The sequence below is a fragment of the Thamnophis sirtalis genome, unplaced genomic scaffold, assembly GCF_051295495.1.
Source record: "Thamnophis sirtalis isolate CommonGarterSnake01/CBP01778 unplaced genomic scaffold, rThaSir2_p1.2 scaffold_3, whole genome shotgun sequence".
Classification (NCBI taxonomy): domain Eukaryota; kingdom Metazoa; phylum Chordata; class Lepidosauria; order Squamata; family Natricidae; genus Thamnophis; species Thamnophis sirtalis.
The window spans coordinates 80,539,346-80,560,935 of record NW_028261383.1 but is presented as its reverse complement, the minus strand read 5'-3'; the positions used below and the strand labels follow the sequence as shown (position 1 = coordinate 80,560,935).

The 21,590-nt window shown below is 37.7% G+C and overlaps 1 protein-coding gene across 2 annotated transcripts; it reads left to right on the top strand.

Annotated features, from left to right (window-relative positions):
• Nucleotides 1-777: 777 nt before the first annotated feature.
• REEP2 (receptor accessory protein 2) lies at nt 778-19,680 on the top strand. 2 transcript variants are annotated; one of them, XM_087709294.1, is made up of 8 exons: nt 778-943; nt 1,539-1,611; nt 9,094-9,170; nt 9,788-9,908; nt 14,432-14,545; nt 14,839-14,986; nt 15,829-15,989; nt 19,394-19,680. In XM_087709294.1, exons 1-8 carry the CDS (start codon nt 912-914, stop codon nt 19,466-19,468), a joined length of 801 nt encoding a protein of 266 aa, XP_087565420.1. In that variant the 5' UTR covers nt 778-911; the 3' UTR covers nt 19,469-19,680. The 2 variants fall into 2 exon arrangements, with proteins under 2 accessions (XP_087565420.1, XP_087565421.1); XM_087709295.1 differs by lacking the exon at nt 778-943 and adding an exon at nt 1,167-1,255.
• The last annotated feature ends 1,910 nt before the right edge of the window (nt 19,681-21,590 follow it).

Below are 21,590 nucleotides of genomic sequence, written 5' to 3'. Positions count from 1 at the left end.
TGGCAAGATAATCATACATCAAGAGTGCGAACAGCAAAATATGCTATGAGGTAACCCGCTCTATGAATGTTGTACTCCAACCATAAGAGTCATAGAAACCCATGCTCCAGTAATTCGGGGTGGGGGGAAGGCAATAGCTAGGCCAGATGTTATTCTTTTTCTGATTACTGGCCTGTCAACAAAAATAGTTTCAAATACTGCAAGATTGACAGCGCCAGCTCACCATACCGTACTCTGTGCAAGTGTGTGTGCCACGCTGCCGCGTTTCTTTCTCTTTAGAAAAGGCAAACTTCGGAGAAAAGAGTCATTACCCCTCCATCCCCTGCGTTTGGAGCGCTTTTTGTCCTCCCTATCACGCACGATGAAAACCCTCGTGAAAAGGTGTGCTAATCCCTCTGGGGATTAAAAGGGCTTTTATCTTATGGCGAATGTTGCCCTGCCTGGGGTAAACCTTTCCCAAGTCCCGTAATCACCCACGTCTTGTAAGCTTTCCCATGCCGGGGCCGAAGGAGGATTTAACGTGCTCCCCTCTCAAAGCTTTTCTTTTCTAGGGCGGACCCCGCTCTATAAGCCAGCAAAGGGATCTCGTTTGACGCAATGCCGGCCGGCCCACCCAGTTCAGGGTCTGCTACCGGGAAGAGAGGCGGGGGTGAGCGCGCGCACCCAGTCGAGTTCTTCGGGATGCGGTCCGCGTCTCTTTTCCCTCCGACGCACCGGTAGCCCCTCCCCTTTAAGGGAACGGGGCGGGGCTACGCTTGCTGCAGAAACCTGCCCTTTAAGAACGCCCCGTTTCCTTTCGCTGCTGCTGCTGCTGCTGCAGCCGGTGCTGAAAGCCAGCTCCCCAGTCGCCGCCGCCGCCGCCGCCGCCGCCGCCGCTGCTGCCGCCGGAGGAGTCCGGGCCTCGCTTTGCCATGGTGTCCTGGATCATCTCCCGGCTGGTGGTGTAAGAGCGCGAGGGCGGCTGGGCGGGAGGCCCTCTCTCTGTGCTGTTGCCAGGCAACGGGATGAAGATGGGGACCGGGGGCTCGCGCGCGGTCGGCCGGGGCTACCCTCCCCGGGGCTTTAAGCGCGCGCGCCGACACCCCCCCCCTTTCGTTCTTCCCCCGGGGCAACTTGCCGGGGAGGGGGGTTTCGGGGGAGATCAGCGCTCCTCGCCCTGAACCTGGCGGCGGAGAAACCAGACGGGGCGTTGCCTGGTGTCCGGGGCTCTTTCCTCGTCCCCTTGGGGAGGAAAAACTGCCGCGAAATAGACGAGGTCGGGTGAGCCAGCCTGACGGGCCTGGGCGACGAGGAAGGGAATTGTGGATGCAGCAGGTGGGGGAGAGAGCAAAGCACCTCGTTGCTCGGCCTGCTCGGTGGGCCGGTGAAGGTGGACATAGTGAGTGGGGGGGTGGGACTGGACGTCGCTCAGGTTTGCGAGAGTCTGACGCCCACCCCGAATAACTGGAACCTCACACACACTCTCTCTCTCTCTCTTTCCTTCCTCCCCACCCCACCCCCGTTTTTATTCGTTTTTATTTTCAAAACTCTGGTTGCAGTTTGGTTTTTGGCACCCTGTACCCTGCCTATTCTTCTTACAAAGCTGTGAAGACGAAAAATGTGAAAGAATATGTAAGTGCAAGGCAGCCATCATATTTATTTTAAAAGGACTAATCTTTCTCTGCTATGTTTGCCGTTTGTCTCCTGATCTGGAAAATAACTAGGTTTTGTAAATGAGCAAGAAGCGGAGATTTCACTTTTTGTCAATATGTTAGGTTTTTTTAAAGGATCTTATTTATCTGATGTGAACATACTGTGGGATAGAGTTCACATGCTTGTTCTGCTCTTAAGCATTTTCTCTGATATAATGAACACACAAACGCACACACGCACACGAACAATAAGCTGATGATGTCACCATATGCTTCTTCAGCTAATCACTTCTTGCTTTTAATGTTATAAAAGTTAAAGCTGGTATAAACTACTAGCTATTCCAAAGCATCGTGGTACACTGTCTTTGGAATAGCAGGCTTCAGCCAATTTAAACATTGTATTTTGCACATTAAAACAACAGCTATATCACTAACATATTTGCACAAAGCATGGAAAGCTAAAAGTGCTTTTTTATGCCCATGATGAAAACACAATGCTCAGTTTTGTTGTCGATTTTAGTGGTTCTTTTTATTGTAGCCCTGGATATTGGAGGGTTGTCACAAGTACTTGCCATTGGGTGTGTCACTTGACAATTATTATGAAATTAAGAAACAAAATTGTATTTTAAATGAAAGTTTCTTAATTGGACTGTAAAGTACAGTATTGAACATCCCTAACCACTTTTAGCCATTCATGAAAAGGTTAATAATATACTGGGTTTGTTTGTTTGTTTTGCTATAGGGAAGTTAAAGCAAAAGAATATGTGTCAGGAATAATGATAAATAGATAAAGAACTGGAAAAGAAGAAGTAGGAAAGATTGAAATTAGTCTCAAGAGTAGTGCTGCTTTTTTACATAGATGCTTCTAATTTTGTTGTTCCATGCTTTGCTATACAAAATGAAGTATATACTTTCTTTATAGGATCATTATTTATTTATTTTATTTATTTATTTATTTATCTATCTATCTATCTATCTATCTATCTATCTATCTATTTATTTATTTATTTATTGAACTTGCATTTTGTCAAACTGTCAATGACTCTGGGTAGTGTATAAATCTACTTAATACATGTAATTCGAACATTCACAAAAGTTCTTTGTAGAAAAAAGTAACCAATTGGTTGCATTTGAAAATTTGGGCTAAAAATCTTCCTAAAGCAGCTTTTGGCAATTTGCAAATTGCAAAATATTTCCACTTTCACATTATTAGCTTTCATAAACAGCACATATGAAATTATTGTTGGCCTAGCATGGATTATACTATTTATGTGATCCACAAATGTTATTTTCAATATTTCATGCTTTTTCTGAGAACTAAATGGTGGAGATAACAAAATGGGACTTACCAGAGTGTATGTCTTTGCATGTGTGTTCTTGGTGATACCCATGCTTTCAATTTTTAAGGCCATGCTTGTTCTGAGAGGAAACTAGAAAGTAGAACATTATTCTTATAAAGAGAATGTTTATGCCAGTTTTGATTATGAGATAGTTACATTAATTAGCTGTCCTAAATTTGTTTTTCATCAAAAAGATGTCAAGATAACTCAAAAAATCTTTTGCCCTTATAAAATAAATGAACATTAAAGACATTTGTCAAATATATGTCATGCAACATATTATGACCTTTTTATTCAAACAATTAATAGTATGACTCTCAATATTTTCTTTCTTCCAAAGATTGTTCCCCCAAGGAAATGCTGAAAAAGCCTTTGTCATAGTATTCTAAAGCCTTAGTTACTTAGAATAGGCCTACTATGCAAACCTTTTAATAACTAATCTTTTTTTTTGTCCCAAGAATGACAAAATGGGAGTAGTGATGTGGTAATTTTACCATCATGGAGAGCTAAAATGTTTGCCCATTGTCTGGAACTATAAATTGCGGCCAATTTATTTATTGTGGCCAAACTCACCCCCAAAATCTTTTAAAGTTATGAATTCCCTATTTAATATTACAGGTACCAAACCAGGCTTGTTCTGAAGCCAACACAAATGAGAATTTCAAAGCTGTACGTAATAGCAATAGCAATAGCAATAGCAGTAGACTTATATACCGCTTCATAGGCCTTTCAGGCCTCTCTAAGCGGTTTACAGAGAGTCAGCATATTGCCCCCAACAATCTGGGTCCTCATTTTACCCACCTCGGAAGGATGGAAGGCTGAGTCAACCCTGAGCCGGTGAGATTTGAACCGCTGACCTGCTGATCTAGCAGTAGCCTGCAGTGCTGCATTTAACCACTGCGCCACCTTGGCTCTTAGTTGTGATAGTTGTGGGTTGCTCATATGTTCCGTAAAAAACATTGAAACATCCTGTGGGGGCAATATAAGGAGAAAGAAAGATAGTTCTAAATATTCTGGAACAAATCAAGGCTTCCAATCTTTTTAGGCTAGGGATCCATTTGACATTGTGAAACCTGTCAGGAGTGAAAATGGTTGTCATGGAAAACTTACCCATTTCTAAAACCACTATTAATATAAGCTGGCACAAAACACCAATTTACCAGAAGCGAACTGGTTGAGAAGTTTCCTGTCATTCTTTCTGGGCTACAAAGCTCTGCTTTCATCCCCAGGTTATTGCCTTTTATCTAGACTTGTAAAAAAAAATATTAAGCTGCAATCATCCACCATTTTTTTTTTAAAAAAATGTGTAGTTTAGGTCTTTGCAGCATCTAAGGGCATTTTTGGAGATGAATAAGATCCTCTAGACTGGTGCTTTGTTTGCAGTATTAAAGAGAAGGAGAAGAAGGAGAAGGAGAGACTTCTTCAGGAGTATGATGCAGCTGATATTCCATACATGCTACCTATAATTCTAGAAGTAGAAACCCATCAAAGCTAGTAGCAATTAAAAGCCCATTCATAGCCCATTCATTCTCCATGAATTTGTCCAATCCCCTTTTAAAACTTCTTGTCTCGGAGACTACTACCATACTTGATTCTAACCAGATGTATATAGAGATTTTTGTCCCAATTCAACCATTCAAAGAGCAGGTCAGGGAAATTACAGTAATTTAAAATCTCAATTGTCTATTAAAATACAATAGTAAAGTATATTAATTAAAATACAATAAAGTCAAGAAACTCAAGTGAGACATTGGGCATATTACCAGCATATTGATCACAGTTTGTTAAGCATTTCTTTAAAACCTGTCTCAGTACGATGTAGGGTAAGCATTGTAATTAGAAGATGTAACGGAAAGAACCTTAATGAATCTGACAGCACATTTTCCTTTAGGGCAGCCAGTAATTTACCGAAACAAAGGTAAAATAATAATGGAACTTATGTAAAGTAGGGCACCTAAGCTTCTGCTACCCAGTGTATGTTTCCTGTCCTGAAAAACTATCTGTAATGATTTTATTTATTTAAAACATGTATACAGCCATCCATCTTATAACAAACTCTGGACAGCTCCCAATCAAAATTTATCTTTACCATCTTGGAGAAGTCTTAAGCGTACAATAGAAAACTTACAAAACTTACTAAGTATGAACTGGTAGTGGAAAAAGGCAACTTCCATACTAAGAAAATGATTGGAATAAGATTGAAAATAAAAGAGTTATTATTTGTGTTTTTCTATAATAAAGCTGTTCCGGCAGGCCTGGGGGCTGATGAGTTCCCAGCCCCACTTGAATTGCTGCGTTTGTTGGGTAGTTTTAAATTGTTTCTGTTTTTTGTTTTGTATGTTTTGTATGGCCCCTTCCCCATGTGTTTGTTCGCCGCCCTGAGTCCCTCCGGGAATAGGGTGGCATACAAGTTCAATAAATTGAATTCTTGGCCAAGAATGTGACCATTGTAAATGCTTTTGGTTGCTCTTAAAAATACAAAAACTAAATACGGATATCTGTGTCAGTGATTGTTATCCATAACAGTGATAATCATCTGTGTCACTCCCTAAACTAGGTTTCAGACTTATGTCTCTGATCCTGACTTAAAAGGATCAGAGTTCGAAATGCATTCCTGCCACTAGAATCTAAATTAGGCATGAAAATCTGTTGATTACCCAGAATGATGACACAAAACTATAACTAAATTGCTACAGATTAGGAATACCAACAATTTTTCAGCATCACCCGACTAACCTCTTATTTATTAATGAAAAATATTTTCTGCAAAAAAATGTGTATTTATTATAAATAGTATATTTTATAAATACAAAAATATATAATATTATATATTCTATACCCCAAATCTTGGGAAATTGTGTATCAGAAACTAGAAAGTTCATCTAATTGCAATTTGCTTCTGATCACATGCAGTAGAAACAAATTACCACTGTCCACAATCTATATAATAAAATATGAACCCATGCCAAACACAGCATTAAATAACCTTCCCCAAACCATGGCTGCTATTAAAACTACTCCTTATGACTAAGGATCAATGAAGTAAGATCTGGCAGGTAAAAAGAGCAAAAAGCATTGCAACCTACATGAGATCATCTGATCAATTTGGGAAAGTTTGTAGTTGACAGAAACCAAACTGGAAGTACAGAAATTTATGTGGAGATGGTGGAAGAGTAGAACTGTTGATTGAGAAGTGGAAGGAGATAGTGGGCATTCCTTATTTGGCTTTGGTGCAATACTCATTCTTTTATCACTTCACTTTTGGATTACTGTTATTTATTAAACATATTGCTGCTCTTGAAGTTCATTTAGAAGCTACACCATCAAGAGTGTAGCAACTCAAATAGAGACTGGCTTATTTCAGTTTGTCGTATATCCCTAATATGGGATTCTAGTGGTTTCCAGATACAGTTTATTCTGGTGGATATTACTTTTATGTATCAATAACCGAGGGTCCCCCAAATTGCCTTCTGTGAATGAAATCTGCCTGATGTGTTTTCATAGGGAAGATGGCCGGAAGGACCCCAAGGACAAACCTGCCCCTTGGTGTCCTTCCTTCTTTGTAATAGTGTAGCTCCAGAGATGAAAAAATGAGCTTGTTCTTTCAGAGGGCCTTTGGGAATGGTGTGGAAATTGCTCCTGAAAGTGTGGTAGTAACAGTGCATTGATAGTTATGGTATTATTGAAAATTATGATAGTGCTTATTTCCTTTCATCTTATCATAATTTGGTTGTTTTACATTTACCCTGTAATACTGTAAAGAGGAATGTAAGCAATTCAAAGTCAGTTTACATTTGAAGCCACATGTAAGATTAAAACTCAGTCACTACTGAGCTTTGAAAGCCTGCCTGAATAAAATTGTTTTCCCAGCTTTACAAAATGTCAGTAACTTTGTTTGAATTCAGAAGTAGGCAGGCCTAGCCTGAATACTACTTGGATGAGAGCCTACCAGGGAAAATAAAAGACTATAGGCTAGACTGGTAAATTGAAAAACATCCTGGAATAAAAGCAGTGGTAAGCTGTTCACTGTTGCCATGAAAATGCTGTGATGTAGTCACAATGAGTTAAACTCAATTGGAGGGAGGCTTTATCTTTTTATAGTAAGAACAGGCATTTGCAAGTCTGAATCAGCTGTTCAGAAATATTTTCAACAGATTCTTTGTAGTTTATTTGATTGGAAACTAAAAAAGTTCTCTAATTAGGAAAGAAAAGTATGTGGTAGTTTAGAATGGAGATGGGTAAAAAGGGATATAGATTAATGTTTGGACATGGCAGTGTTGGGAATTCTTCTTTTTCTTTGTAATATTAGAACACATGTTCATAAGAAAGAAAGAAAACAATTCTGCTGGATCAGACCAGGCCCATCTTAGGTCTGCACTGTGTTTCTCACAGCTGCCAAGTAGATTCTACTGGAATGTTTGCAACTAGGAGACCGACAAATATTCCTCTCTTGCACTTTTTCCAGCTCTGTTATAGCCCTTTTCAACTGTAACAACCCAAACTGTACACAATATTCTAAATCAGGCATGGATTTATATAACAGCATTACAATATTGGCATTTTTCTTTCAGTTCTTCAGAATTTGCATATCTTCTACTTCACATACACTGACTCAGCAGAGAATTTTAACTGAGTTATTCAGTATGATCCCAATATTTTTCTTCCTAGTTGGTTACACACAGGTCAGATTCTGTCAGTGTAGATGTGAAATAAGGTGGTTTTTTTGCTCAAGAGTGTATTTGTTTACATATATTTAAACTGAGTCCCCTTAATAATTTGGCTGACCACATACCCAGGTTGTAGAGATCCTTCTGGAAGCCTTCAGAATCACTGTTGGACTTTGTTTTCCTTAAGAGTTTAATAACTGCAGTTTTATCAGGTGAAGTTAAAGATGGAAAGATTCAGTGATGATCCAAACATTTGACAGTCACATATTTAAATGCCTATGGAGATTCTCAGTCATCCAGGTCATGGTTGTCCCAAAGGTGCTTTTTTCAAAAGGCAACCTTCGAAGAAGGTCCCACGCCCATTTGCATTATTCAAAAGATCCTGAGGGCACAGATAAACTTCCAAGAGCCGCAACGAGTCTCAGAAAAAGTATTAACAACCAGATGACTGCAAGGAATATAAATCCTTCCATTCTCCGCCATTTATTTAGAGCTGAAGAACCTTGGATGAGAAGCGAAACATCTTCAATCAAAAACAAAGAAAATCCAGTTGCCTTTTGAAAAAGCACCTTTGCGACAATCACACATTTAGATGGTTGTGAAGACATCTAGACAGATTATTGATATTTGTTTAGTACTGATATCAATAATTACTAGCCTTGATACGGTGTATTCCTCCAGATTTTAAAAAATAATAACCTGCTATATACTGTACATTGAGAAAGGAATTTTTAGCCAGCCCAATGAAACAAGCTATAGTCTTAATTTCAAGGATATGGATAACTTCTGTGTAACATTATGCTGGACCAGACAATCCATAGCTTGATTCTGCTGGGCTCTGCTTATGCTCTTACATTCTTATTTAATAAACAGCAGGGGGAGCTAACACCTGCCTGCCCGCAACCAAGATGCTGACATACAATATCTGTTATATGCAGTATGTTGTAATAAAACACTATCAACTGTTAATTTCTGTGTAGAATCATGATGCTGATATGGGTCTTTTAGGCAATATGTTTTCCTCCTAAATATTTATTACACTATTTTGGAGAACTCTCTTTGTTTTCTGTAGCCACAAATATGCTCCTTAGCGCTCTTAAACTTTTAAACAAGTTTTGAAAAAATGCCCAGGATTGCAAAAAGCTTTTCCCCATCCTTGAGGTAATGGAAATGTTCTATACTGCATTGCCAGGCTTCAATGTTTGAAGCAAATAAAATTGGAGGGAGATAAAGGGGGAAAGAAAATGCATGAATAGGCATGACAAACTGCTTACAAACAAGCATGACAAACTTTGCTTACCCAAGCATCATTTTTATAGTGATGTTTGTGTGAATATTTGTTTTTATATATGAGAAAAAATTGTTCAGAAGGTTTGGTACCCCTATATATCAAATATGTGTTTTAAGGTAAGGCCTAATATTCAGCATAATTTTAATGCAAAGGTTGCCTTGCAGGTTAAATGGATGATGTATTGGATTGTGTTTGCCTTCTTCACCACAGCCGAAACACTCACAGACATCATTCTATCTTGGTAAGTCCTTTACCAGTGGTAAGAATGACTTGATGCTGTAATATTTTTTAAATCATAATCTAAAACTGGCAATTATATTGTGAGGTATTTCAGTAAAGTATTCTATTTTCTCATTCTTGAGTGCTTTGAATTTTTTTTCTAAAGTTTATTTTATTTTAAATTTTGTTTGCTGTATCACATATGATACAAAGTACCTCATAAATTGAATGTTTGAAGTTGGCAATAATATATTATTCTTTCTTCCAAGAGTAATTTTTAATGGATTCTTTTGAAATGAGATCTCAAAAAAAAGCATTCTTGAAAAGAACGAGAGCCAATTTAGTATAGTGGTTAAGGTTAAGGTGCTGATCTATAAACCAGGAGACTGAGTTCTAGGCCTCCCTTAAGTATGAAAGCTCACAGAGTAACTTGGGGCCAGTCACTCTACACAGTCCTACCCACCTCACAGGGTTGTTGTTATGGCAGAAATAGAGGGCAACTGGCTTTTGTGGTATTGATTCTATTCTATCTATAGTTCATTTTTTCTCCCTTTGCTTATTCCATCTGTACTATTCTAGACATCAACCTTTGTCTGACTCTAACCTGACCCTTGATTCTAGCTTTTCCATTTCTCTCAGGTTTCCCTTTTATTTCGAGTTGAAAATCGCATTTGTGATCTGGCTGCTCTCTCCTTATACCAAGGGATCCAGCGTCCTGTACAGGAAGTTTGTTCACCCAACGCTCTCCAATAAGGAGAAGGTATTGCAACTTGCCCAATTATCAGCCATGAAAATTGAGTCACTTCAAATGTGATTGGGTTGCAGGGAAAAAAAAAAACTTGAAATTAATCATATCCATGTTTATTCATGCTGAATGCATGGCAGCTGGAGCTGAGCATAAATAATCTTTCAAAATTGCCTAGCTAATAACTGGACAGAGTTTATTCAAAAATATTTCAAGGGCAGGATTCCTATTTAATAATGAAAGTAGTAGCATCAACCCAGAAAAGATTTGATGGGAGGAATTCCCTCCTGATTTATTAATCAAAGTAATGGGCATGATGGAGATTGCGGGCTATTGGAAAGATGATTATACAATGAAATGTACTTCATATGCACTCCTTCTCCTTCACATCACTAAGTAAGTGCAAGAATGCCAAATGCCATTCCTGTTAAAAAAAAATTTAAATTTTTTTTTTATCACAGTTGAATGAGACCTGATAGAAAAATAGTAAGAGAATTTCTCTGCCAATATAAATGGCAAGTAGGGTTAGCCTGGGATCAGATTACCCGAGGGACCATCTTCTCCCAGTGGTTCTACCTGTCCAATTAAATCTGGTAAATTGGTCATCATATGGGCCCCATTAGCCAAGTAATATCCAACTGGTAAGGACTAGGAGACATGCCTTCTTTCTCTGCCATAATCCCCATTCTCTGGAAGACATTTCCTTTCACCCTTGAGGATGACCCCAAGCCCATTGGCCTTTCATAAGGCCTTTGTGCTTGGGTCTAAGGCCTTGGGTGTGTAAATGGCCTTTTCCCCTGGCTATATTAACATCTATGATGACTTTTTTTCCCTTTGCTACCATATATATTTAATTTTGTACTTTATTGTACAAAATTTGTATTTGTTTTAGGATTGCTCACTTCCCAGAGTCACTTCTTTGAGATGGGAGGTTATAAAAATTGAATGAATGAATGAATGAATTGTCCCACTGAGCAAGAGTAAATTTGCAATCTGATCAGAATATGCTGACTCTTATTTGAGTAATGATGATTGAGATTTCACAGCCACTTTTAATGATGCTGTACATGGTACTTTACTGTGTGTACATGTCAGGACCTTCTATCTTCTAGTATAATATAACTTCTAGTGTCCCTCTGAAAAGTCATATTTGAAGACTACTTGTTAGGAGAAGCATTCATGTGATTTAGAAACCTCCAACCAAAAGGAAATACACAAATCAACAACTTTATAAGTATGTGTAAAAATATGGTTCCCATTTTTTCATAGGATAACCTGGATCTTGCCAAAATGTTCTGTATTCGCTTCATTAACAGATTTTTTTTTCTTGAATATCTATTTCTTGTAAAATATGTGGCAATAATGGAGAATAGGTGTGCAATTACTTTCCGTTGTCTCTTGTAATTCTTGCACATGATAGAGGTACATAATTATCAATTCGGGATATGCTTGTGAAAAATAAAAGAAGGATGGTAGTCAGTAGATGACAGAAATTTCTTGTGAAGGTTCCTGTGTCTCCTTTTTAAAGTAGCTCATGCTTTCTCTTGCTAAAAAGTAAGAAGAGCTATGCAGTTTTTCATCCTCCAGAGCAATAACATTCATTGGAATATTAAACTACTTTTCTTTAATGGGCATCAGATTAAAGTTGCTGCTAACTTTAAGTTGATCCTAACTTTTAAAGCTCCAATATGTTGTGCCATGTATTTTATCATAATTTCTTAGAATTTTGGGCTTTGGGTGGCAAATGATTCACTTTCTACAGCCTCATAATAAAAGAAATTAGGTTTTTATGGAGAAAATGATTGCATAAAAGAATAATGTTTTTTAAAAATCAGTTAAATAAATTATTATGTTAGAGAGGAGTAATGCACTAAACTGTAAATTGTATCCTCTAGCAACTTTAAATTTTATGAAATACATTTTATATTTTCTTGATTTTTTGTTGTTAGTACGTATGCAAAAAAAGACCCCCTTTTCCAATCTAAAGGTTGGTCATATTGCCTGAAAGCTGCAATTTGTATCTTTTTTTACTTTACTACAAATCAACATTATGCTGTTTTATATCAGATGTAAAAGATCCATATATATTTAAATTTTCATGCTTCATTGTGAAATACCCAGAAGTGCCAATTAGGAAATAATTAAGCCCTTCCTTTTGAATGCATTTGATGCAGATCATATCAAAAGCATTGAGAAGAAAGAGACTAATTATTCCATTTAAGATTCTATTTTAAGATTCTGTTCTACGTAAGGTAAAAGTATTCTAATAGACACAGCACTAATGTTTCTTTCAGAGCTTAAATAGTTTATGAAGCAAGTTACTTTTGGTTAGAGTACACAAATCTGTATTTTTTTAATCATGTGTATTTATATTTAGTTCAATGAAACATCTCCAACGTAAATTAATATCTCAAACTATTACTTTTCTATCCTGCATAATATTCATTGTTGGCCCTTATAGTTTTTACTGTTCAGGGTGTGAAGTCAGTAGGGAATCCTGTGGGTTTTTTTATTTTTTAACTGTATGAACTTTTATTAATTGATTTGATTTGTGACTTTTACACACTTGCTTTCCTTTGGAAACTCAAGAAGCCTGGGTCTCCTTGATGCCCATCCAACACCAGAACTCACTGGCCCTAATGATCACTAGAAGTCACTAGGTAGATAGCAAAAATTAAATGTTCATGTTCTGGTGAGATTACCATCAATAATACCATTTCAGTTGGTTTTGATCAGGAGTAGAAAAAATCCTTATCTATCCAGGATGCAGAAATGCTTGGTACTTTCTCAACTCCTATTAAACATCTACATAAAACTTCTGGGTGAGATCATCCATCACCATGGGGTGAGATATCATCAGTATGCTGATAATACCAAGTAGTACATTTCTCCCCCTGGTGACCTAGTGTTTATCTACACTCTTAGTGCCTAAAGGCTTTGGGGGTCTGGATGGGAACAACAGGTTTCAGCTGAACCCTGGCAAGACTGAGTGGCTTTGGATTTTAGATCCTTCTTTTATTTGGGGATTTAGCAACATTCATGCTCCAAGCCTAACCGTAACCCTAACCCAGTGTGTAGCTTTAGGGTTCTTCTGGACTTACAGCTCCTACCAGTGGTGGGATTCGGACAGTTCACACTATTCAGGACCGGTTGTTAACTTTCTAAGTAGCTCAGAGAACCGGTTGTTGGAAGAAATCTCATCTTGTTTTTTTCTACTTTACAGGGCTAATTCTGTAAGGAAGGCAGGAAGAAAACATTCTGGTGTTGTTTGTAGCCTAATCTTTATTGCCCTGCTTACAGAAACTCCCTCTCCAGTTAACCCTTATTACTTTGTAACAGCTAAGGTGAAGCGCCCATAGACGTGAGTGACATTGAGTTGGCCATGCCCACCCAGTCCCTGCCTACCCAACTGGTCATTAAGGCAGAGAACTGGTTGTTAAATTATTTGAATCCCAGCATTGGCTCCTACTCAAAGAGTAGGTGAGAGTCATGCCTGAAAGGGCTTTTGCACAAGTGGCATCCAGTTATGCTCATTTCTGGATTTTGGAGACTCTACTCATGCCCTAGCAACCTCTCAAATGGACTACTATAATATGCTGTACATGGGGCTGTCCTTGAAGAGCATCCAAAAGCTTCAGCTGGAGCAAAATGGGGTGATATTTTTAAGATTATAAATATTGACTATTAACTCTGCTACAATATATGAAAGAGAGAGAGAGAGAGAGAGGGAGGGAGGGAGGGAGAGAAAGAGAGAGAGAGAGAGATGTCTATCTCGGCCCTTAGTTTTATAGCATTAAATTAACTTGAAGTGCTCATGTAAATTCATCATTAAAACCATTGATGTGTCAATAGTGAATTCCAGTGCCCACACAGTTTAGTAAATCTTTATTAAGAATGATCAAATATCCAAAAAACAGCCATGAACACCAACCAACTAAAACAGTAACTAATATACTGTTAGAATACATATTGGGTACTTATCAGGGATTTTATCAAACTGATAATCTAAAATAAAAATAAGCCAATTTGTGTGGTATATCAGTTGCTATTTTTTTATCTCGTGCTAATAGACTTGCATGTAATCAGATATGATGATCCCTATTCAGAATATCAGTAATATGAGGTATTTTGTGACCCTTTCTTGCTGAATTTTGGTATGCATTGACAAACTATATTATTATACAGTTTTATTATACAAACTATATAAAATTATACATTGTTAAACAGGAAATGATGTTAATTAGTATGGGATATATAACATTTTTCTTATATGCTCCAAATACCTTTTCTTATCCCTTGATATATATTATCTAGAGATAGTTTGTAGCCCATTGTGATCAAGAAATATTTACTAGTACAGTTGAGAATTTATTTTATTATTGATAGAAGGTGATCGGAAGATTTGCCTTCTATTTCAATGCTGAAACATAAAGATAGAGTGCACTCCACAATGCTTAGAATCTTATGCTAGAATTTTATAGGTAAATAATGTTAATTCCTAAATGTAGTCTTACTTCATTTACTTACTTAAATTCTAGGAAATAGATGAATATATTAGCCAGGCCCGTGACAAGAGTTATGAAACTATGATGCGTGTTGGCAAGCGAGGATTAAATCTGGCAGCAAATGCAGCAGTTACTGCAGCTGCAAAGGTAACTCCTTATATCTTTATTTAATATCTGCCTTGTTCCCTTCTGCTTGGTAATTTTGGTGTTTCCCTTCACTGCATTCATTTCCTTACTGTCAACTAGCTACATGCCATTTGGGCTGTTTCTTCATGTTAGAGAAAAGACAGTCATTTCATTTTCTATCCAAACTGTCATTGACGTTCCATTTTCTCGCCTTTGTATTTAGTTTTTCATCAAATGTTCTTTCAATGTTCCCCTTAAAATGCATTCTGATGTAGTACATGTGGATAATTGTAACTAGAAGTTGTGTTTTAAAGGGCCAGGGGGTTTTGTCTGAAAAACTTCGGAGTTTCAGCATGCAAGACTTGACTTTGATTCGAGATGATGACACAATGCATTTGCAAAGCCCCGAGTCACACATGCATACGTCTTCTAAGGGACATCTTGAAACTATTGATGATTCAGGTTAGTGAAGTCAGTCTCTATTAAATTTATTGATTTATAGGTCTGATCAAACTAAACATTGAAGGTGATTTATAATTTAAAGCAACACACCAACAAATAAAAGATAATTCAACATATAATAAACGAAAACAGATAAATAAAAATCCATACCTGTTATAGAAATGAATTGGCAAGAGACTCATTTTCACATATTAATGCTTTATAAATGACTTTATATTGGTCTAAATGCAAATATAAGAGCCTTTGTATAAAAGTTTTAAGAGTATGTCTTAAAAGAGAAGATAATTTACCTCGTGCATTTTCCTGGAAAAAAGAAAATATTATCTCCTGCATCAGAGGGCACCTGGTCCACTTGTATTTTTAAAGTGCATCGTCCTCAGCTGCATGTAAAAGAGAGCGGGATACAAAACGGGAGCTCCTTGCTTAAAGTAACCACAGCATGTATTCTTGCATTCTATCCATCTAGATCTTTATCTAACCAATGAACCTGACTTGGAAAGGGTAATTGGTAGAAACAGGAGAAATTGATTACATAGCTGTATGAATAGGCTTTTCATATCCTAAATGTAACTATTCATTTAAGTGTACTATAAAATACTAAAGAAAAAGAAAGGCTGCCTAGAGTGGAGGGAATAGATGGGTTGTGAAGCTACTGCAGCTCTTTTGTTATAAAGGAGTGGAATTTCAGTTATGGGATTCAGAAATACATTTAATTTCATATTTCCCATGAGCTTGAGTTCAATTCCTGGTATATAAATATACTCTTTTTTCCCCTTGCCCCTATATGTTAAGTATCTTTTTTTACCTTTATGAAGCAGTCCCAATATTGTTTTTCTCCTTAGGTGCATCTTTTTACTCTTCATCTGAGGACATGGCTATGACTCAGAGACATAATGGAACACAGTCTGATTCTAGAACTGAACCATCTGATGATGATACAGGAGACAAAGTTCCCAAACGAACCCAGAGCCTTAAAGCTCCTAAGAAAACAATAAAGACTGAGGTGAGATGGCCTGCAGTTGTATGGATCCTCTATGTATAGATTGTAGCTTCTTAAAAAATAAAAGGTGGAAATACTTGAATCATATAATGGCACAAACACGCTTCACCATGGTACACTTTCCTTTTTTACTTCACTACTAAGGCTTTAACTCAGTGTCTGCCTTTCCCAATAAATCAGCCTTCGTTTTTGTTTTACATTATTTTTCCACTCAGACAGAATTTAAATAAATGAAAGCAGTCTGATAAAAAAAACATTCCTGTTCAGACATGGGTGTTAACCATTTCCTTATAAATAGTAACGTGTGGCATGATTTTACTTGATACCATTACGTACATTGCAATTCATCACTGTCTGGAGAGCAAACTCTTCCTTGAAAATTCTCAACTGAATACACTCAGAACTGAGAATATACATTTTTCAATTGGGGGTCAATATCTCGGCTGCAGAAGCGCCATTCTCATTAGGATATATAACTAACAATACTAGTTTTTCTATAGGGGATGGACTAACAACCAACCAGGGATGAAACTTTATTCATCTTCTGTTTGTTTTTGTTTTTTTTGACATAATTAATTTGTTTTCAGGAAAGAAACAAATTAAATTCAATCAATGTGTTTAAGGCTCGTTAAGCTAAAATTGTTTACCCAGTATTCAGTCTGATTATTAAAATTCACCAGAGAAGGAAGAGAAAGGAATAGAACAGAATTACTCAAGTCTCCATGCCACTTGAAGGGATAGTTTAAAGAATTGAAATGGAAACAATTCTCCTACCTTTGCTTTAATGAGACAATTACAGCATTTAGTGTTGAAATGTTACTCCCATAGAAATACCAGAGTTATGGCAATAGCTCCAGTTAGTGATTATTGTGTCATCTTCTAATTTTAAAATCAAAATCAGAACCAATAAGCATCTGTGTTCTTCATCCATGCCTTCTGCCTCCATATTTAATTGTTTAAACTCTTAACCCTTGAAAGCAGTTCTGCTACCTGAACTGAAGGGGTAATTGGAAGGAAAGGTTCCTTTTTCTTAGATCCTTGTCTTTTCATGCTAAAATTTCTTAATAAACTGATTGCTTGGATACTTATTAAATTTCTATCTCACCTTCCCAATAAAAAATCTTTTTAATAACAATTGTTATTACTGTAATATTGACAATAATAAAATAAGTATACAATTTTACTTCTGTTTTTATTGAAAAATGTTACTGCTGTTATATAACTTCCAGAGATCCCAATCAATGCTCCCTCTAAGCTGTGCGGGTGCGCGGCCGCGCACGTGCCAACAAAATACCACACAGCCGTTTCCAACTGCTGCGCAGTGGTTTTTGTGAGACACCTTCCACGATAATAGGAGAGGAGAGCGAACCTGGAGACAGTTCTAGGTCCACAAGGCAGAAAGTAGCTGAGAGAAGGGGTGTGGGGGTTGGGAGAAGGCATAGGATGGGCTCCCAGCAGCGGCTGCTCCGATTTGCCATTTGAGAGAGGGGGGGAGGGAGGGAGGGAGGGAGGGAGAGAGCACAAGTGTGTGTATCCCTCTTTCCTTCAGCCCAACACCAGACAAGAGGGACTGCAGAGGGTCTCCTCAAGTCTAGGGCAGCAAGTCATTCGATGGGAAAGTTGCCCTTTGGAAGGAATGACCCGGCTTGGCTCCCGCTTCGTCTCTCCTGTCTTGTCTCTCCTGCCTCGTTGCTTCTCCGTTCGGTCGTTGGGCGGCAGATTGAAAGCGGGAGCCAAGCAGGGTCATTCTTTCCAAGAGACAAGTTTCCCATCTAATGACTCGCTGCCCTAGACTCAGGGAGACCCTCTGCAGTCCTTCTCGTCTGGCCGGGATGCCAGCGAGAATGTTGGGCTGAAGGAAGGAGGGATACACATGACCTCTCCCTCTCTCCCCTCTCTCTCAAGCATTAAGAGAGAGAGAAAGAGAGAGAGTGTGTTCGTTGGTGGGCAGACTTAGCACTTTGTTAAGTTTGTTTCTCTGTGTGTTGTGTATATATACATGTCTCCATGGATGTAATTGTGCAAGCATTTTTTTTCCCCTTTAAAAGAATTTTGGGGTTTCTCCTCACCAAACCTTTAAGACTGAAAGAGTTAGAGCTGAAATATAAAGAGATTGTCAATTGCCATACTGTTAGATTGATAGGCAATTATGGACTATCTTGATTATATCCTCCTTAGAAAGAATATGCTACTGTATGGTTGAGAAAAAGATCAAACTTCATTCCATGGAAATCCAACAAAGTTCATAGGGAGGGTTTCTTTCTACTATGGGCTTCTTGGATCAACAGTGAATATCAGTTATCAAAAATGTAGGTAGAAAATTAAACAGACAATAGGCAATTACAAAAAGCAAAGCCAACTTTGTGAATTCTGTTTCTTTGCACGTAGTGACTTATAAATAGACTAATGTTCTGAAAACCTGACCTAAATTACTATATATTTTAAATAGCTGTAAAGCTAGGCTGAAAAAGTTGTTCTCAAGGTATTGTGATAAATTCAATAAAAAGAAGGGAATTCTTGATGAACTTAAGGAGAAATGAGAGTATTGGATAGTAAATGCACAAATAAAATTACCAATCAAAGAGAATATTTGCACCTCAGGGTTGAAATGAGATGTCCTCTCTTCCTCTTTCCTCTTCCGCTTTTCTCTCTCTGTCTCTCTTATCTTTTTTCTCTCTTCTCTTTCTCCTTCTTTTCCATTCTTCTTTCACTTTCTCTCTCCTTCTCCCTTCTCTCTCCTCTGTCCCTTTCTGTCTCTCTCATCCTTTCTCTTTGTCTCTCTTCTCTTTCTCTCTCCTTCTTTTCCATTCTTCTGTCACTTTCTTTCTCCTTCTCTCTCTTTCTGTCTCTCTTCCCTCTTTTTTCTTCCTCTCTTCCTCTCTCCCACTCTTTTATCACTTTCTCTCTACCGCCCAACCTGTCCCCATACTTATCTTCAACTGATCATGTTTGCAATAATTTACCTTTTCTAAATAGGTGCAGTTCCCTTACCGGATCCCTCACTCACTCAAACACACACACACAAACACACACACACACACACACACACACACACACACACACAAAACCATTTTTCTCCATTCCAATTCAGATCCTATAAATCAATTGCTCTGTGAAACATCTGTGAAAAAAATTCAGGTGCTCAGGCATGAAAATGTGCTGCTCAAACACTATACTTTTCCGCACACATTGAAAAAAAAATTAGAGGGAACATTGATCCCAATCACTAGTTCAGTTGTTAGAGTACTAGTAGTAGTAAAATAGAGGATTTAAGAAGCAGCATTTTTTGCAATCCTGCTCAGTTTTTGAAGCTGTTAGCTCAGTGGCAAATTTAAACCATTTTTCAAAATATCTTTTTTTGGGGACTAATGTACCGTAATGTTGTGCATCTCTTGTTTGCTCTACAGCCTGCACAGAAGGCAGTGAAAGCCCGCCCCAAGAAGAAAGCTACAGGCTCCACTGCTGTTGGTGAATCAGCCTAAGGACAATCCAGCTGAAAATCTGTCCCAGAGCACTCTTCTGCCACTGTGAGGGACACTGTCCAAGGAATGGGAGCTGGGATCATGTACATAACAGCTACTGCTTTGTAGAGCTCATTCCCAGGCGAGATGGTGATTGAAATTTGGCACACAGATCAGAGGATGGCCATCCTCAGGAATTATATACTCTTCATCTCTGTGATGGAAAATGCTAATCTGTCTGTATATAGCCTGTTGTTTTGGGATTCCCTCTCCACGTGTAACCCTAGTAGAGAAACTCTTTGCTGAAATACCTCTTTAATTAGGGTTAGAACCACTTTTGGCAGAGAGGCTGGTAAAAAAAAATGGTGCAATTGAAATTCTAATTTGCATGGAGAGCTTCTGGTAGCTCTTCACTTGCTGTCATGTTTTAGCTGCTATGGGGAATTATTGGGAAGTGCCTGAAGCAAGAACTGGTACTGAAAACTAGCATTTCAAAATTGTTTTGGAAAAAGAAAGGAAAAGTGATAGTTTGCTGTAAACGCAACATCTTCACTGTCTGTGAAGTGAGCTTTAGCAAAGAATTTCTTGGCAGGGGTGGGGGTGGGTGGGCAGGCTGCAGTGACTTGAGGAAAAGATTAATAGTGATGAGAATGAAAGTGGCTGGCTTTGCTACCAGTATCTGGTCTTTCTATGCAGAAGCCTCTTTTGCTTGAGTGGAATTATTGTGACTTTGCTTATGTTAAGTATTGGAAAGGGGAAATGTTTTTTGAAAGTAGAGGAAAGATGACAAAACTAAGTGAATCGTGGTTGGAGCAGGAAATATGGAAATGCCTGAACCTAAATCACTCTCTCCAAAGAGTTAGAATCCAGAATAATTACAATCTAAGTATCAAACCTTTGGACCCCTTCTTCAGAGTTGCCTTTATATTTTAGGTTTTATAGGTTGGTCTGCTTTCTGTAAGAATTATTTCAAAGAAGTGGTTGTGTGAAAGCATTTGGTGGATAGTAAGCTGAATGGTACATAAATTCCTGCTGGCTTTTGTTTGTAATCAGATTATAAATTGAAGTGAATCAGTACATCCAGGCAAGCTGGCCAAAAACAATAATTCTTTTTGGAGTTTTTCTGAGTGGCATTTTGTAATAAGTGGTAGGGATATTTCCACTTATCCTAAATGTAAACAATTGATGTGGCTACTCAGCTCTCAGGAATTACTACTTTCTACCATCCAAATCTTCCATTGTTCTCTACTTATGCTATTTACTTGGTGGAGACAGTACTGTTTGGTGTTAGGTGACCACAAGAATTCAGATTTATATAGAATGATGATAGTACCTAATTGGTAATGAAACATCTGCAAGAAAGCAACCAAGCTCAGAGAGGAACAAGGACCCTAGAGAATTATAATAAAATCAATGAAAGTAATCCTTTAAATGTACCATTTCACAAACTTTAACATAAATAATCAAAAATTATAAAGTTAGGAAGTTTACTCTGATTTTTACTAGGTTAGTTCCATTTTATGAATACCGCTTATATCAAGGCTGCCAGTCTTTAAAAATGAAGCAAATCTTTGCCTATTAAATTTATTCACAAGATATTAGATGGCAGTACCAGCTTTTAGATATGCAACATAACATTTCAGTGTGTTGTTTAAAAACTTTTTTCCTAAGCTACCACATTTACTAATTTTTAAACACATTTGTTCAAATGAATCCATACTGAGTTCAGTGCAACTTACGACCTAGTAAGCATACTTTCCAAAGTTGCCTCTTTAAACTAACTCTCTTGTTTTGCATTCTTGTTATAAGATGTAGAGATCATTAAGATTACAAAGAGAATTTCCTTTAAAGAAATGGTTTTTAATTCTACTTTCAGTCAATTACACATCCTTCCACTTGTGTTAAACTTCTGGTTTGGACATCTGTCAGTTCTTTTCCTGCAAGGACAAAGAGAATATTCAGTCTATTTGCTGTTCTCTTTCCTCCCCGACAGTGTTTAATGCCAAAGACTTGGCAAACAATTAAATGCATTTTTTTTAAAAAATTTTTTGTCAAGGATGCCCTAAATATGAAATTAGCCTTTTAGTAGTTGGAAGATTGACTTTGCTGAGAATAAAAATGTAGAAACCTACTGTACTTTCTA

What these genes read in the sequence shown, in the direction of transcription:
- REEP2 (XM_087709294.1), top strand. Translation starts at nt 912, where the DNA reads ATGGTGTCCTGGATCATCTCCCGGCTGGTGGT. An exon ending in ATCATCTCCCGGCTGGTGGT is followed by an intron (nt 944 to 1,538) that starts GTAAGAGCGCGA and finishes CTCTGGTTGCAG; the next exon opens with TTTGGTTTTTGGCACCCTGT. An exon ending in AGAAAACAATAAAGACTGAG is followed by an intron (nt 15,990 to 19,393) that starts GTGAGATGGCCT and finishes TTTGCTCTACAG; the next exon opens with CCTGCACAGAAGGCAGTGAA.